Source organism: Lithobates pipiens, unplaced genomic scaffold, assembly GCF_037356315.1.
Source record: "Lithobates pipiens isolate NorthernLeopardFrog02 unplaced genomic scaffold, aLitPip1_a1.2 Scaffold_19, whole genome shotgun sequence".
Taxonomy (NCBI): domain Eukaryota; kingdom Metazoa; phylum Chordata; class Amphibia; order Anura; family Ranidae; genus Lithobates; species Lithobates pipiens.
Window position 1 is genome coordinate 244,893,211 of NW_027507764.1, and position 19,324 is coordinate 244,912,534.

Consider the following 19,324-nt stretch of genomic DNA (forward strand, 5'->3'; position numbering starts at 1 on the left):
GTGAACTGGTTTCATCGTGATACAAGATAGTTTCTTTCTTGTCCACCAAACAGATTTTTTTCCCTCCAACCTACCTCTACTTCCAGCTCACCGGGAAGCCCTGTTCGGGGCAGTACGGGACCTGCTACTGCGCGTGGTGATAGTACCTGTACTGATGCTGGAAAGATTTCAGGAATTTTACTTCAATCTGTTTGTAGTCCTCAAAAAGGAAGGGGTATGTCTAATCCTGCACTTGAAGGCCCTCAACAGCTTTGAAAGTGCAAAGGTTCAGGGTGGAATCAGTTCACTCCATGGTCCCTGCACTCCATCAGGGGGACTTCTGGTGTCCCTGGATATCCAGGACACGTATTTACATGTACCCATATGCCTCAGGCATCAGAGGTTTCCTGCGATTTGCAGTCAGGGAAGAGCACTATCAGTTTGTGGCTCTCTTTTGGCATGGCGTCAGCACCCCGAGTCTTTACCAAAGTGTTAGCTCCAAATCTGTTAAGGCAACGTGGGATCGCAATCGTGGGTTACCTAGTTGACCTCCTTCTGAGAGCAGCTTCCTCCTCAGAATTGAGGGAGGATGTAGTGATCACCATGCAGACTCTTCGGGCGTTAGGTTGGGTGCTAAACCTAAAGATTTCAGTGTTCGTGCCGACTCAATGCCTGGAGTACCTGGGCTTGCTTTTGGACTCCTCAGAAGCGAGAGTTTTTCTCCCTTCAGACAAGCTGCAGACTTTTCAAGCTACGGTCAAGTTGTTGATAAACAGGTGGTCGTTGCTTCGCTTCTGTATGCATGTTCTCGCCTCATGGAAGCCACTTTCGAGGTGGTACCATATGCTCAATTTCACACTCGAGTCTTGCAGAAGGAGATTTTGTCAAAATGGAACAAATCTCCATTATCCCTGGATTGTCAAATTTGGGTGAGCCAGTTAGTCAGGCACTCCCTTCTCTGACGGCTGAGGTCTCTGGCCCTTCGGTCCTTGAGATCGTTCCTTCCTCTCAATTGGACGGTGATCACAACGGGCGCCAGCCTGACCGGTTGTGGAGGAGTACTGGGAGTACAGTCGGCTCAGTGTCTTTGGTCGCAGGAAGAATCTCAACTGCCAATCAATGTGCTTGAGCTTCGAGCGATCAGACTTTGCCTCTCCACATGGTCAATGAGGCTACAAGGGCATCTGATCAGGATCCTGTCGGACAATGCCACCATCAACAAGGAACAAGGAGCTCAGCTGCAACACGCGAGGTTGCTCACATCCTCCAGTGGGCAGAGCGACACGTGCCGGCCCTGTCGGCCATAAATATCCCGGGCGTAGAAAACTGGCAAGCGGACTACCTAAGTCGTCAGATGCTGGACCCAGAGGAATGGTCATTGCATCTGGAGGTATTCAGGCTCCTTTGCCTAATGTGGGGCACACCAGATGCAGACCTCTTGGCTCAATCGGAAGGTGCAGAGGTTTGTGTCCAGGGCAAGAGACCCCTGGGCTGACGCATCAGACGCATTGGTGGCTCCATTGGGGCATTATTGGCCGATTTACGCCCTCCCCCCACTCAAGCTTCTACCACGTCTGCTGCGCAGAGTGGAGGCCGAGGGGATTCCAGTAATTCTGATTGCCCCAGACTGGCCTCGCCGTCCTTCGTACGCTGACCTAGTACAACTGGTGGCAGATGTTCCTTGGTAGCTACCGCTGCCAGAGGACCTTCTAGCGCAAGGTCCGATACTTCATCCTTCTTTAACGTCGCTGGTTTTAACGGCATGGCGGTTGAAAACCAGGTGCTAAAGGACCAAGGTCTGTCAGACTTGGTCATTTCCACTATGCTGAGGGCACGGAAGTCATCTTCTCGCAAAATTTACCATCGTACATGGAATGCTTACATCTCCATGTGTGAGGAGATGGGGTGGCATCCGCACACTTATTCCGTTTCCAGGATCCTGCTGTTTTTGCAGCAAGGAGTGGATCAGAAACTTACCTTAAGCACCATCAAGGGACAGACATCGGCCTTGGCTGTCTTTTTCCAATGCCCCTTGGCGGCTCCCTCATTGGTGAGTACCTTTTGTGCAAGGGGTTCGACGCGTAGTCCCTCCAGTTCGACCACCGTTACCTCCGTGGGATCTGAATCTGGTGCTATCGGCGCTTCATAAACAGCCATTTGAGAACATTAGGGAGATTCTCTTGTTAATACTCTCTCAGAAAGTAGTTTTTCTAGTGGCTGTTACATCTGCCAGGAGGGTTTCTGAGTTGGTGTTGTCATGCAAGTCTCCCTACCTGGTCATCCACAAGGATAAGGCGGTGCTACGTCCGCAGCCCTCTTTCCTTCCAAAGGTGGTTTTGACATACCATCTAAATGAGGACATTGTGTTAATTACCTTTATGTCCTAAGCTGACACACCCAAAAGAGGTTGCCTTACATTTCCTGGATATGGTCCGGGCTTTACGGGTGTATGTGTCTGACTTCTGGAAGGGAGCCGTAGCAAACTCTGTCTCGGTGGCTGGTCCAAAAAAGCTCTGGCAGTCTCGACATCCACCATTTCTCGTGGATCAGACAGATCGTGGTTCAGGCCTATATCTTAAAGGGGCGGGTGCCCCCTTTTCCTGTCACGGCTCATTCCACCAGAGCAATTGGGACCTCCTGGGCTTTCCGACATCAAGCGCCTGTCTCCCAGGTGTGTAAGGCGGCGACTTGGTTGTCCGTTCACACTTTCACTAAATTCTACAAAGTTGACCTAAGCGCATCTTGCTTTGTCCGCAAGGTTTTGCAGGTGACTGTGTAAGGTTGCAATTACACTTTAAGTTACTAGTTTGTAAACGCATCTTATGATGCACAAGTTGGCCGCTGGTTTTGATGGCGGCCGTTTAAGATGGCGACTCCTCTGTTGAGGTGTCCCCTTTGTTGTGGGTGAAGTTATGCTTTGCCGTTTCCACCGTAAAATCCCTTTCTCTGAAGTAAATTGACGCACACAGCACCCACCTCCTCCTATTTATGTTTGTTCTGCTTTTTGCCGAACTGAATGGCAGGAGGCAGGGTGAGGGTTTATAGCCAGAGGGACCGCCCCCTGGGTGGTGCTGTGCAGTCTTGCTGTTTTTACATGTGTTGCATGTTCTGCCTAGTCCTCTCTTGAAGTAGCGCGATAACCCTAAGGTCAAGAATTAAAGGAGCTGTGTCCGTCAATGAACTTCAGAGAAAATGATTTTACATTGAGTACAAAAATCCCAGTTTTTTAAAAGAGAGGGGGGCACAATGTGATGGAGGGGGCGGGGCTTAGCACAGCCTTGGTGTGCGGCAACACCCTGCGCAGGAGTAGGTTTTAAAAGCTCCATTATTTGCTGGCTACAGCTGTTGGTGGGACACAAGCAAAAAGGGGCATGTAAGAGGTTGGCATTCCCTTGGCACGTTTACTAAAAGCATCTGGCTGAGCGCTAATAGCAGTGGCAGTTGCTGGACTATTGCTCAAGCAGTGAATGTGATTTCTTCTGGTAGTACCTCTGCATTTGTGTATCGGGCTACGGTCAGAAGGGGGGTTAAAACACCCCAAAAAGGCATAAAAATGGACTCAAGCTCAAAAAAGCCTAAAACCATCTCTAAAATGGCATCCTCCCCTGAGAGATTTGAAGTGGCTGGTCAGAGCGATCCATCAGGGACAACTGTTTCCAACACTGCAGCCCCTGTCTAGGTTACTGAAGAATTTTTTTTCCCCTCAAACATATTGGTATTGGAGCAGAGGTTAGCGGCTTTAATTGCATCCCAGAGTGTGCCTAAGCATGATAGGTCCCCTTCAGTTACCTACTACCCTCAAACTGAGGAACCGGGGCGGGAGATGATGAATTTTTCTGAGGGGACTGGGATGAGGCTGATGATTTCTCTTCTAATGCGGAAGGATCAGGTTCATAATCTGAAAGATTGATGGTACAACCTCTTACTGAATTGGTCCCCTCCACATTTATGCTAGACTTAACCTAGTCGGTTCATAAACCTACTTCTTGTTTGGGTTCGTTAAAGCCTCCCCAAGCTGTGCATGCCTATCCATTCATTGCTGGATAGCTTATGTATTCTGAGTGGGATCACCCAGATAAGCATTTTTATCCTAAAAAGTTTTCAACACTTTATCCTATGGAAGAAAAGTTTAATAAAAAATGGGAGATGGACATGGCTGGATGAGGAAATGTTTTTAGCGAGCTCCCAGCTTTCCCCGGCCAGCCTCGGCAAAATCATCTGAATACAGCCTCATCTAACGGTATGCTAGCAGCAAAACAGTACCGGACACGATCGTCGGCAAAAGGACACCGACCCCCGCACCTCTCAGAGTGAGATTCAAAGATTTGTTGGGAGCGTGGCCCGTCTCTCCCCGGGCACCATTGCTACGGCGCCTTGTGGTGCCGTCTCTCTGGATCCACCACCTTCGCCTGCCTCATCCCCAGACCTAGACTCTCGCTCTCAAATACCCCCACGCTCTGCCACTCAGTAATGTCGGCGGGGGTGGCCTCACCTGACAGACGAGACCCGGCTCAAATGGACGGAGAAATCGGAACGCTCCTCCAGGCTCTGCCTACAAAACAAGACATTGAAACATTGATACAGCGGGTAAAGAGCCCACCGCAGAGATATTCAAGCTGTGAGATCAGACATTAGCTCTCTGTTGGACAGGGTAAATGCTGGGGAATCCCCTATCTCCTCTCTAGAAGCCAGAATGGATGCCCTGGAACAGTCAAATGTTGCTCAGGCAGAATCAACAGTTGCGCTGCAGCTTCACTTAGAGGATTTGGAGGATCGGAGCCACAGAAACAACTTGTGGCTCCGAGGGCTCCTAGAGGTAACAGGCTCTGAAAATCTTTCAGATACAGTCACTGCCATCTTCCAGCGGGTCCTAGCTTCCCCGCAATCCATCATCGAGCTGGACAGTCCATAGGGCCCTGGGGCCAAGATCGACAGACTTGAACAGACCCAGGGATGTGGTGTGCCGCATCCATAAATACTCCCTGAAGATCGTCCGCAAAGCATGGGAGTTTGGAGAGGTAGACTTTGACGGAGCATCCATCAAGATCCTCCTGGACTTATCCCGTGCTACCCTACAGCGTCGAGCCTGCTTATGCCCTCTCCTAGATCTGACAAGAGACTAGGGTTTCATGTACAGATGGGGATACCCGCTATATGTCACTTTCAGAAAAGAGTCTGCTTTCATCACGCTCCGAACACCATCCGACCTACCAGATCTGTTTGAGTGCTACTGAACCCCACAAGCCACCCTGGCCTGGCGAGCCCCAGGGGGTCCCTTTCAGCATGTCCTCAGAGATTTCAGAGGAGACCAAGAGCCCCATCTGGAGTGAGATCCCGGGAATCGTGAGTGTGATGGCCACTCTCCTACCTGAGTCCATACCGCAGTTTTTTCAGTTTTTTTGTTCATTTCAGTTCCATACTGACTGCTAAAGATTTAAGCGGACGTTCCGAGTTGTCCCCACGAAATATTTTGCTCAGCGGGGCCCCCCCCCCGCCTTGTCCTTCCCGAAGGGATACTTATGCTGATGAGGGCTTCAGGGGTTCACCTCAGGGCTCCAAGATGGCTACATTCCGGTTACTGGAAAGCGGACGTTCTAAGCAGTCCCCACTATTGATAGCCAACTACAAGACTAGCTCTCCCTGCTTGCTTTAGCCCCCGATGAAATTGGGGAGTCTCTAAAGCATTATCTAGCACTAGAGGCAGCAACCCCTAAATACACTAACAAGCCTAATGGCGTCCTGTAAGGGGGGTCTTTGTGCCCCAATGTTTTGTTAGGCTACATGGGATAAAGTGGGCGGACTTTTCCCTGTTGCTCCAACTTTCCAGATTAGGTCTTAGAGCCTCAATGTTTATATTATGTGCATCAATGTGCTAACTCTTCATTTAAAGGTTATACCGTCTCCTCTTAACCCTGCTATTAAGATTGAGAGCTTGCTTGCCTATAATTATACTCCTGACCCCAGTATACTGGGTAGTTTATCACAGATCACTAGAGTTGACCACCTCGACCCTATTGAGAGTGGGGGGTACACTCTTGCCGGGCCTCATGCAGCTGCTCAATTGTTAAGTGGTTAACGAGCCCCTGGGAAGGCAGACAACTTCCCCATAGTAAATCTCTCTCCCAGTCTCCCCCCCCCCCTTCCTCCCTCCTACCTTTCCCCCCGCCCCATCGCCCACTCTCCCTCTGTTCCACCCCCCTCCATTTCCCTGTTTCCCTCTCCCTACAGGAGATACAGGACCCACCCTTAGACAAGTTCTGAAAACAGATCGGTCGGTCCTGCCCCTTGGAGGTATACCTTGATATATTTAGACGTAAAAGACTGACAATTCGAAAATTTCAGTCTTTAGATCAATCTCAGTTCCTGTTATGTCCCATACATCAGCAGTCTAATTCATACTCTATTGTACTGGTATGTACTCGCACAATGTTATATGTTCTTTTGTCTGAATATGCTTATTCAGTGAAAAAAATTGTGTTTGTTAATGACAATTATTCGTTTGCGGTTATTTTATTTTACTACTCACTACAGTTGAGCTGGGTAGGGATAGCCGGAGCCTCTTCCCCGGTTGTGTCTATCCGAACCCCCACATAGGACATCGCTAAGTCTCCAGGATTTTCCTTTTCTATCCTGGTGAGCGTGCTATGCTTCTACAAGAACTTCACCGCCTTAAGGCAGATGTGACCTTCCTCCAAGAGACCCACTTTAGATGTGACAAACTGCCCATCCTTAAAAATTGAGCTTTCCCAGTAGCTTACCACTCGACTAACATGGCTACAAAATCCAAGGGAGTGTCTATATTGATCTCCGGTAAGGTACCGTGGACCTGCCTAGACTCCGTGTTGAACCCAGCAGGCCGGTTCTTATTCCTGAAAGGCATGATTGGAAATGTCAGGGTGACGCTAGCAAATTTATATGCCCCTAATACTCAGCAGGATGTCTTCCTGGAAAGGACTATTGAAAAACTCTTGAGCTTCTCTGAAGGGCAGCTGATTGCGGGGGTGACCTAAATGTCCCTATGATCCCCTCGGAAAACACCTCCTCGAGACGTTCCACCGTTCCTCCTGGCTCTCGTAAACACATCGATCAAGCCCTACACAAAGCCCAACTAGTAGACGTTTGGCGTATCCTCCATCCCACAGTAAGGGACTATACCTTTTACTCTAAACGCCACAAAGTATACTCCCATATAGATTACTTCCTAATACTGCACTCACCATTGCATGCAGTCAGAAACTCCGCCATAGGGTCCATTACGTAGTCTGACCACGCAGCCATTTCCTTATCCTATGCCCTTACCTCAAGAACTAAGCATTGGAGACTGAATGAAAATCTCCTACAAGACAAAGATGTAATTTCAGAAGTTACTATGGAACTTCAGTTCTACTTCAACACTAATGATATGGCAGATTGTGACCCTTGCATCGTCTGGGAAGCTCATAAAGTGGTCATTAGTGGAGTGCTTATTAAGCACGACTCGTGTCTTAAACAATGTACTCAACAGCTGAACTCACGGTTAGAATACCTATGACAGCTGGAAGCACGACATAAGCAGTCTCTAGCCCTATCCATAGAGACCGATCTCCTTATCAAAAGATCCCAAAATAACGACCTGCTACAGTTTAAGGCTAAAGCGTCGATGCCAATTCGTAGAAAAATTGCCCCGAATCGGGAGACAAATGCGGCAAAATGTTGGCGCGTACTCTCCGGGATCAAAGGCTGGCAACCTGCATACCCCACATATGCCCGCCAAAAGGGACCAAGGTCTCCAAACCACTAGACATTGCCCAAGAATTCCAGAGATTCTACACATCCCTGTACAACATAGATAGGGAGTCCCCATCACAAGAAAACTTGCAGTCATACTTGTCTGCCTCTCCAATGCCACGCTTGCCCGATTTAGCTCAGGAAGCCTTAGAAGACCCCATCACGATTGAAGAAGTGCAAGGACCGATAGCTGCAAATAAAACTGGGAAAGCCCCTGGCCCTGATGGTTTCACCATGTGTTAGTATAAAACCTTCATGCCGACTTTGAGCACATTCATGGTTAAACTATTTAACGGAGTAGGCCCTGATTCACCCTTTGCAGTTGAATCATTGCAGGCTCACATTGCGGTTATACCAAAAGAAGGTAAATATATAAATATATCCCTGCTGAAATCTGACATTAAGCTGTTCACCAAGATACTTGCGAATAGAATTCAACAACATATCCCTCATTTAATCCACTTAGATCAAGTAAGGTTCGTACCCAAGAGAGAAACAAGGGACAACACCATCAAGGTACTAAACTTAATACACACAGCGAACAATTCTTGCACCTCATGCGTGTTCCTGGGCACGGATGCGGAGAAGGCCTTTGACAAGGTGAATTGGTCCTTCATGTATGCAGTCCTTCAATATGAATGGATTTTGTGCTAACATGTCCCAGTGGATCTCATCAATATACTCGAGACCCACAGCCCATGTTCGAGCTAATGGAGTCTTATCAGATCCTTTAAGAATCTCCAATGGGAAGCCGCAAGGGTGGCCGCTTTCGCCCTTCCTCTTCGCCCTGTCACTGGAACCCTTTCTATGCTCGGTTCGTAGAAACCCAGATATTGATGGCATAACGATGGGAAGCCTTCAACATAAAGTATCGGAATATGCAGATGACATGTTGTTCTCCCTTAAGAATCCCGTGATATCCATCCCAAATCTTTTTAAGGAATCTGATAAATTTGGAGCTCTCTCCAACCTCAAAATAAATTTCATAAAATTAGAAGCGATGGGTATTAATCTATCACAGTGACTTGAGGCCCAACTCCAGTCAAACTAAAGGGTTAAAATGGAACAATGCGGCATTGACATACTTGGGTACTATTATTCCAACCCACATCTCAAAGGTATTTGAACTAAATTCCCCCCCCCCCCCCCCTCGTTACTTGCAAAGATCCGAACGCATCTTAATAAATGGAACTCTGGGTTACACTCGGGGTTCAGCCACTGCAATATTCTTAAACTTAGTATACTCCCTAAATTTCTATACCTCCTTCAGGCCTTACCCATCCACACCCCTTCCAATTACTTCCAACAAATACGAAAGGTGTTTTTTTAATGTATTTGGGCCCACAAACATCCCCGACTAAAGAGATCCCAGCTCATATTGCCAAAATTATATGGGGGATTGGCAGTACCGGATGTACACAAATACTACTAGGCAGTTCACCTCGGTAGACTGGTAGATTGGTGTAGGCATGAGTCCCTCAAGTTGTGGGTTCAGCTTGAACAAGATCTGAGCCCTATCCCTTTGAATAGAGCTCCATGGTGTTAGGATTCCTTACCTAATAAGATAAAGTCACACCCGATACTCGGTCAGACCGCAAAGGTATGCTCCCTTCTGTTCAAAAAAGAGTCCCTCTCATCCGAGTCCTCGCCAATCTTCCCAATTCTGGGGAATTCAAGTTTTCCGCCAGGTTACCAAGATGAACCATTTAAGCACCTACAGCTTTCAGGGTATTCACAGGCCTCACACTTCCTAACACAGGGAAAATGGCCCTCGCTGCAAGACTTAATGGATCCACTGGGGCCTTTTCATCTGAAGTTTTGGAATGCTCTCCAACTTTCCCACTTCCTTAGGGCCCCCCCAAGCAATTTTAATCAATCACACAACCTTAGAGGAAATATGTTCATCTGAAGGGGCATTTCCGCATAAGCTTTCGAACATGTATAATCTGATTACTCCCTCAGCAAGTTTAGCCTGCAACAAAAACATTGTATCCTTCATTTAACATATAGATCATCAATCTGCACAAAAACACAGGCAACCAATTTTAGAATTTTAACCAGGTGGAATAGGACACCAGCAAGGCTGAGTAAAATTTTCCCTGCAACCTCGGATAGATGCTGGAGATGCCAGGAGGAGCGGGGTACACTATTACACGTCTTTTGGACATGTCCAGTTATAGCACAATTTTGGTCTGAGGTCAAGAACATTGCCCAGAAATTCTCAGATCAGCAAATCCCGCAGGTCCCGGCCTTCTTCCTTCTCCACATAGCTGCCTCGGTGAAATCCTACAAAAAAAACGTTATCCGTCACCTCCTTGACGCGGCCAAGTCATGCATCCCTCTGAAGTGGAATCCCAGACCATCGCGATGTGGCTCAGGAAAGTAGAACAAATTAGTAAATTCGAAGTCTAACAGCTCGACACCAACAAGAACGATATTCCAAGACCTGGTGACTCTGGAACATGTTTGTCTTTTCGGAGGAGGGTCGCACTTTATTTGGAAACACAACCGAAGACTAAAATAGCAGTCACACGTCATTCAGGTTCTAGAGATCGACCTCCCCTGCCGTTTTTCTCTCTAATCTACTCTCTGGTCTTTAGCCAGTTGCTGACCGCTGGCTGTCAAATGACAGCCAGGCAGCGCATCTCTTGTGGCGGGAGGGCGTCGTATGACGTCCTTTTTAAATAGAGAATGCACGCGATCACGGAGACACCGCTCGCCACCAAGGGGGGGTGAACAGCCTTTGGGTATGGCTGTTTACCATGCGATCACAGATGGTTACACCCCCACTGTGCATGACACGTGCGCGCGATCACGTCAGTGGCAGCGTGTTCCCGGGAACACTGCTCGTCACCGACGCTGGTAAACAGCCATTGGCCAGCTGTTTACCCATGTGATCGGCTGTGATAGTTTCACAGCCAATCACTAAATGTAAACAAACCGCTGTAACGAGATGTTACCGGGTTCTCCTCCTCACACACCGATCGTGTGTGAGGAGGAGATTGCGGTAACATCTCGTTACTGTTTACAGTGTACACCAATCACACTGATTGCTCCCCCCCCCAATAAAGAGGACCTGTCACCACCCATCATAGTACCTGTCACTCACAGTCCATCAGAGTACCCGAGTACCTGTCACTCACAGTCCATCAGAGTACCCGAGTACCTGTCACTCACAGTCCATCAGAGTACCCGAGTACCTGTCACAGTCTATCCGAGTACCCGAGTACCTGTCACGGTCCATCCGAGTACCCAAGTACCTGTCACAGCCCGTTCTATTGGCTTGGAACAAGAAGGTCCAAGCTCTAGATTTCCCAATGTGCTTGTCTCCAAAGGTGCGCCAGAGCCTCAGTTGGTGGTTGATAACCAAGATTCTGCAGAAAGGAAAATCCTACTAGTTACCTGGAAGGTGGTAACGACAGATGCCAACCTTTCAGGTTGGGGAGCAGTCCTGGAAGAGGCTACTGTCCAAGGGAAATGGTCCAGGTCAGAAATGACCTTGCCCATCAATATTCTAGAGATTCGGGCAGCGCGCTTGGCCCTGAGGGCCTGGACATTCAGATTACGGAATTGTCCTGTATGGAGCCAATCTTACAATGTCACAGCAGTGGCCAATATCAATCAGGGGGCACGAGAAGTCGTGCGCCCCAGAGAGAGGTGAATCGTACCTTAACTTGGGCAGAAAAAAAAAGTACCTTGCCTGTTGGCAGTCTTCATTTCAGGAATAGAGAATTGGCAGGCAGACTACTTGAGTCGCCAGCAGTTGTTCCCGGGAGAATGGTCTCTTCACCGTGATATCTTCCTGACAATATGTCAAAGATTGATGATTCTGGACATAGATCTGTTTGCTTTCATGTTCAACAAAAAGATTAACAGCTTTGTGTCAAGAACAAAAGATCCGCTAGCTTGCAGAACAGATGCCTTGGTATTCGCGTGCAATCAGTTTTCACTGAGTTATGCATTCCCTCCTGCTCTGCTGCTTCCATGACTTCTTCACAAAATCCAGTAGGAAGGTAAGTCGGTAATTCTTGTGGCCCAGGAGATCTTGGTTTCAAGAGATTGTAAAGATGGCGGACCCTACCACCACATCCAGACCTTCTCTCTCAAGGTCCGGTATTCCATCCTATCTTACAAACACTAAATTTAACGGTTTGGCTATGGAGACCCACATTCTGAAGTATGGGCTGTCAGGTTCATTGGTATCTACCTTGGTTAATGCAAAGAAGCCAGCCTCTAGAATCGTATATTATAGTCTGGAAGGCATATGTCTCCTGGTGTGAATGAAATGAAGCTGGCCTTGAGTACTATCAAAGGCCAGGTGGGTTAGAAATGAAGCTGGCCTTGAGTACTATCAAAGGCCAGGTCTCAGCCTTATCTGTATTATTTCAGCGACCCCTTGCTTCACGTTCTTTGGTTCGTAGCTTTATGCTGGGAGTAACGTGGCTTAATCCTCCGGTTAGGTCACCCCTGAACCCTTGGGACTTGAATTTAGTTCTGTCAGCATTACAGAAACAGCCTTTTGAGCCAATACAACATATTTCCTTGGTCCTTTTGACAAGGAAACTAGTTTTTCTGGTAGCCATTCTGCAAGGAGGGTATCAGAGTTGGCTGCCCTTTCTTGTAAAGAGGCATATTTAGTTATTCAAAAGGATAAGGTAGTATTGCGTCCTACTCCTAAATTTTTTACCGAAGGTAGTGTCAAGTTTTCATTTAAACCAGGATATTGTTCTACCTTCATTTTTTCCAGAACCCAGTTCTACTGAAGAAAAGTCACTACATTCTCTTGATGTGAGGAGAGCAGTCAGTTTACTTGAAGGTGACTCAGATTCAGATTCTAAAAATGGATGTTTTGTTTGTATTGCCTGAAGGTCCTAAAAGAGGACAGGCAGCATCAAAATCTACTATTTCTAAATGGATTTGACAAGTAATTGTTCAAGCTTATGGTTTAAAGAGGCAAATTCTACCTTTTCAAATCAAAGCACACTCCAGAAGAGCTGTTAGTGCTTTGTGGGGCAGTGCATCACCAAGCCTCCATGGCTCAAATCTGCAAGGCCGCAACTTGGTCTTCAGTCCATACATTTACCAGATTCTATCAGGTAGATGTAAAAAATCATGACGATATTGCCTTTGGGCGCAGTGTGCTGCAAGCTGCAGTGTAAATCCTCTAATCTTGTGGTGTCCTACTTTTGTTGTGTCTCCCTCCCTTCAGTTGGCATTGCTTTGGGACATCCCATATAGTAATTATTATGGCTCCGTGTCCCGTGATCTACGATTAAGAAAATATGATTTTTATAACGGCTCACCTGTAAAATTATTTTTCTTTGAAGTTTTTTCACGGGACCCAGAGGTCCCTCACTTCTTTCTAGTATGCACGTGTATTGCTTTGCTACGAAAGCTGAGGTACTCCCAGTAGTGGGAGGGGTTATATAGGGAGTGGACTTCCTGTCTTAGGGTGTGCCAGTGTCCATCACCTTAAGGTGGCCTATAACCCACATAGTAATTACCATAGCTCTGTGCCCCATGATGTACTTCAAGGAAAAGGATTTTAAAGGTCAGCACCTAGGCAACAACCAGCAATATTTTTTAACAAAAACTGTAAGTGCCTTGGTAACGTTTTGTGTTTTTAAGAAATAGTTCTATTTTCTTTAAGATTTTCATTGCCATATCCTGTATAATCTAAACAAAATAAGGGCAATTTGTGTTTCTCGTGTGTCTTTTCGGTGTTCCATTTCTCACTTTTCCTAACTCTGCACATTTTTTAACAGTCTCCCTAGCAGGGGTTTAAAACAAAAGGCTCTGGCTTCTATAACCACCTTCTCTCTTGTGCTGTCCCCCACATTAATTATGTTCCACTACTAGATTTCTTCAGTTTTCTAAGTTAGCCGATGATAGGTCCTCATTCCTCTGGAATTAAGTTATTGTGAGTGCAGTGTGTCATGGACCTGTCCCCAAGGGCTCCTTGCACACATGAGCAATTATAGCTGCTGTGTGTGCATCCTGCAATTTTGGTGTACCTGGGGGATATAGGTGCAGTATCCAAAAGTGGTCCATGTATTAAAAGGCAAAGTTTGTTTTAGATCTGTCCCCTACTCCCACCACTACCACCCTGTCTGTAAAAATCAGTGCATGATTGTAGTTGAAAAATGTATCTGTAACAAAAAAAAGTTATAATAAATACTTGCCTATGCCTCCCCTTCCTCAGTGTGGGCCTTGAAGTTATCCTTCTGATGAGATTCCTGGGGATGGTTACTCCAGTGCAAAGCCAAAGTGTTGTCTTGGGCAATTCGGAATCTTCATCTCTACCTGGAAATTGCCAGAATGGTTATGATGCTCCCCGTCCCCTATGCTCTGAGGGTGGAGGATGCATTTAACTTGCCTTACCATTAATTTCAAATACATTATTCAACTATTAAAGCGGTTGTATACTCATTTTTTTTACTTTTACCTACAGGAAAGCCTATAGTAAGGCTTTCCTGTAGGTAAAAAAAATATCTCCTAAACCTGTATGGTTTAGGAGATATTCCCCTCGGTATGTGCCGCTGACTGCAGCGGCGCATGCGCATAGGGGATTCTCGGCTGAAAGTCCGGCAGTGGCCGGACCCGGCCGGGATGAAATCTCCCACGCGCATGCGCGGGAGTGACGATATCGCTGCTCCGGCCACTCACAGCGCCGGAGCCGCGATACCCGGAAGAAACGCCGAGGGAGCATGTCAGCTCCCTCGGCGTGGATCGGGCCAGATGTCGTGGATCGGGCCAGATGCCAGATGACCTCGTTCTAAGGTAAGTATTTCATAGTTTTAGTGCGGTGCATACTAGCTCATTATGCCTTTTGCTTTGCAGATGGTAAAAAAATAAATAAAAAATGTGCGGGTCTACTACCGCTTTAAGTAACAATTATAAGGAGGTCATGATCTAATAGAGCTTGTATTTTACTTCAAGGTCCACTTTAAGGAACAGGATCCTCCCTATCCAGTCAACGCTTGTTTTGTTCTTGGGCTTTCTGCCACTAGGTTTTGGTTTCCCCGGTGTGTACAGCTGCTACCTGGTTCCTTTGTCCACATTTTTGTAAATGTTTTTTCTTGTGAATGTGATGGTATCCTGGGGGCTAGCTTTGGACATATGTCTACATTCACACTGCCAACTTATTTCCACACTGCATATATATATAATATATAAAAATATTCTTCTTGCTTTGTTTTGGCCTTTTCCCTTCTATGTTTCCTGTTTGATCACGGTATGTTACTCCTGCATTTCTGTTACATGTGTAGGGATGTAGCCACTAGATGGTGCTGTGACTTTCCTTTGCAAAGGGGCACCTCTATAGCCATACGTTGAATTCTGTGTTCTTTAAGAGGAACTGCAGTCTGCTCATATAACTTGTAATAACACCTTTGCCATTCTGAAGCTCCAGCTACTTTGCATACTATTTTATATATACTGTGAGTCTGTACTTGCCAAATATGCTGCAGAAATCTCCCTCCACTGAGTCTGGCTGCAATAATTTTAACTGTGGGCAGCTGAAGCTGCTGCCTGCTCACTTCCTGGATTTACACAGACACACACCTCCAGGTTTGCAGCTCTTATTGGCCCTCTTATGACTCATCCTCCCTCCCTTCCTGCAGACTCTTAGGGCCGGTTCACACAGGGGGCGACACGAGGCGACACGGCTTGCCGTGCCGCGACCTGACAAGTCGCCCCCGTTCTGTACAATGGAACCGTTCTAAGAGGAGCGACTCGAGTCGCTCCGACTCAGAAAAAAGGTTCCTGTATTACTTTTGGGCGACCTCGGGGCGACTTGCATTGACTTCTATACAGAAGTCATTTGCAAGTCTCCGCTGAGGTCGCGGCAGGTCGCGGCGAGGCAAGTCGTGTCGCCTCGCATCGCCCCCTGTGTGAACCGAGCCTCAAGAGAGAGAGCTGTGCATGATGTCAAAACGCTAGGTATTTAAAGTGTTTTTTCTATCCAAGCGCAGAGGATTTAATAGATGGGAAGATGAAAAAATGACTGAAGTTCCGCTTTAATGAACTAATGAATACATTTTTTTTACAGTGAATAACAAAACTCCATTTCATTATTTTGGTATATTTGTATTTTAATAACTACTTGCGCAAGCTAAATCCATTTAATATATATATAATTATAATTGTATAATTTTTTTTTCATCTGTATCTATTTAGTCCAATATTATTGGTTGGTTGAGAAAGGCATTAGAAACCGATAAAAAAGACTGGGATAAAGATACCGAACCTGAGGCTGACCAGGCAGGCTACTACCAGACCACGTTGCCAGCTATTGTTTTTCAGGTAATTATTAAACATTTTTTAAACTGTACAATTTAGAGTTGTCCAGTAAAGCATGGCGAAAAAATGCTCCTTTCCAGACATGAGTTGTAAGTCCTGACCACCACCTCTGCAGTCTGCTCACTACCTCCACTGTCCTGAAAAAATAGATTTTAGCCCAGGTTCACACTGACAGCGGGAATGAAGTCGCACGATTTCATTCCTGCATGTCAGTCCCGACTTCGGAGGTGATTTCAGAGACATCTGTGTGGGTTGCTACACAGATGTTTATGGAAGTTGCACCCCGAAGTCGCCAAAAGTAGTACAGAAACTACTTTTGGGAATTGGTGCGTTACCGCAATTGCCGCTGACTTGACATGTTAAATCGCTCCAATGTGAACCTAGGCTTAATCAGTTTCCTGGGCACTACCTGCCAATGTGAAGAGCAGAGCTCCCTTTTACTTCTGTCTGACCCCTATTAAGAGAGTCGGAGAATGCTCCTCATTTACTTTTGGCCAGTTTTTGAAAATGGGCAACAATTGCATTATTAGGCACACCTACCCACTGCTTTTTTTTATATCAAGAAAAAAAAGTTTTATTGTACAAAACGACATAAAGTACAAACATTCCTAGTATAGACTCCATAAGCATTAACCACCAAGCCTCTTTCTGAGAAAAAAAAATATATATACATATATTTTGAACACCCTAGAGAATAAAATGGGGGTCTTCGCAATACGCTCTGTCAGACCGTATTTGCACAGCAGTCTTACAAGCGCACTTTTTTTTTTGGGAAAAAATACACCTTTTTTGCATTAAAAAATAAGACAACAGTGAAGTAAACCCAATTTTTTTTATATATTGTGAAAGATAATGTTATGTCGAGTAAATTGATACCCAACATTCAAAATTCAACTTCAAAATTGCGCCCGCTCGTGGAATGGAAATAAACTTTTACAAAAATGTTATTTTTTTAAAAATCTCCATAGGCCATGTTTAAAAAATTCTACAGGTTGCATGTTTTGAGTTACAGAGGAGGTCTAAGGCTAGAATTTTTGCTCTCGCTCTAATGATCGCGTCCATACCTCACCTGCGGGCACTACTCACATATGCGTTCACTTCTGCACTTTCTTTTTTTCTTCTTTTATTTTTTATTTTTTGCACTGTTGTTTAAAAAAAAAAATGTCACTTTTATTCCTATTCCAGAGAATGTAAACATCCCTTGCAATAGAAAAAAATCATGACAGGACCTCTTAAATATGAGATCTGGGGTCAAAAAGACCTCAAACTCATATTTACACTAAAATGCGATAATAATAAAAAAAAAGGTGTCATTTGAAAAAATAATAAATGTCTCTTAAGTGCTATGGGCGGAAGTGACGTTTTGACGTCGCTTCCACCCTGCAATGGTATGAAGACGGGTGGGGGTCATCTCCCCCTCACTCCTCTCCATACCTAACGGGGAGAAGGATCCGATCGCCTCCGCCGCTGCTGGTGACTCCGGTATGCAGTGGAGGGCACCGGAGAGTATCCTGCTCTTCAATGAGTCCACACCATACAATTAGTGATGTTTTCTGTTCAAGTAAAATAGCAATACAATCTAAACAAACTCAAAACAAAAAATAAGAACTAAAACTCATACCGTGTATGCAACTCTCTTGTACATATGTATATAGTTTACCAAATCTATCCATTTCTATCCAATACACCATTTATAGAAACATTTAACACTCGTCTTCAGGCCACTATTAACACACTGCAAGCATTCTTAAAGTCTGAAGTAATATGGTAAGTATGAGCTGAGGAATAGCCTCCATAATGCTGCGTACACACGGTCTGCATTTCGGCCAGCAAAAGATCAATGAGAGCTTTTTCGTCGGAAAATGCGAAAGTGTGCATGCTCCCCGGGAATTTTTCTGGCGGAATTTCTGCCAGCAAAAGATTGAGAGCATGTTCTCAGTTTTTCAGACGGAAAAATTCTGGAAATTCCGATCGTGTGTATGCAATTCCAACGTGCAAAACGTGCATGCTCAGAAGTATGGGATGGAACCACTCAGTCTTGTAAAACTAGCGTTCGTAATAGAGATCGCACATTCATCACACAGATATTTTTTAAATCTTTCAATGCAGCGCATTCTCTTCTTCTTTATAAGAAGAGGAATGAAGTTGTTTTGCTGCTCATATCCACACAGAGTTCTCACAAACTTCTTTCTTTATTATTTCTCGTGATCTCATGAATAATATTTATTTTTTTAAAGCCAGATCTCCATAATAATGTTTAGAATTTTTTTTTATTTTTTTTAATCAAGATGATCTGTGTTTTTTTTTTGAAATTTTTTTTATAGTGATAGCCTTTTTTTTTTGTATGTCACGTTTCCACAACACCATTATTATTTTGTATTTGTAAATCTCAAGGAGGTTTCTTGGTGTCGGTGTCCCTTGTTAATTTGACATTGCATTTTTGAAATGTACCCGCCTACTCACAAACAAACTGTCCTTTTTGAAGAAAAACACAAGTATTTCAGAAAGAAAAATAGCCATTTATTCTGCGTCATAAAAAAATAGAGGAAAGCAACACTGGATAAACTGGTGAAATTTGCAAAGCCTTTGTACTCCAGGGCATACATCAATTATTTTACATTCAAAATTGGAGGACTGAGTCCTTATAACAGTGAGCACAATCCGGTCTAGGACTACAAGGAACAGCAGCAGATGACATATCTGTCCCCAGGCTGTGGTCATACAACAGCCTGCATCTTTTGTCAGACCAGACTGAACCCAGGCCACTCTGTAGTCTTAGACGCTTCCTTCCAAGCTGTTGCTCTGGTTTTGGAGGTGTGGCAGGAGGTGGAGGAGTAGGACCTGGAGGAGGAGGACCATTGTTGAACTCACAAATGTGGGGTTGTCTTGTGAGTTGGCCCCCCAACCCCTTATTTAGGGCTTGCAAGGCCACTTCCTCGCATAAGAGGTGTTGGCCTCCTCCATTTCCAGCATTTTGCATGCTGTAATGTAGGCAAAGACCTACATTACAATTGCTACCTCCTTCATGTGACTCCTTGTCAGAAACCATGAAACAGACTGAGACAGAAGTACAATCAAATCACACTTGTTTATTAATAAAAATAAAAAGGTAAATAGAAAAAAGCGTAGTCAAGCATAGCCAGAGTCCAGTAGCCAGATCGGGTAGTCAGCCTGTCCAAAGTTCATTAACCAGATCGGGTAATCAGCCAGGCCTGAAGTCAGGGATCCAAGGAGAGCAACTGCAAGCAGGATAAGAAGCCAGGAGGGATGTCGGCAA

General features: G+C 45.6%; 1 protein-coding gene across 2 annotated transcripts in view; it reads left to right on the forward strand.

Annotated features, from left to right (window-relative positions):
• EXOC3 (exocyst complex component 3) overlaps positions 1 to 19,324 on the forward strand; it is a 344,012-nt gene that overhangs the window by 88,800 nt on the left and 235,888 nt on the right. For both annotated transcript variants that reach the window (XM_077491872.1, XM_077491873.1), the window contains one exon: positions 15,925 to 16,050. In XM_077491872.1, coding sequence (XP_077347998.1) covers positions 15,925 to 16,050 — 126 coding nt within the window. The remainder of the gene's footprint in view (positions 1 to 15,924; positions 16,051 to 19,324) is intronic.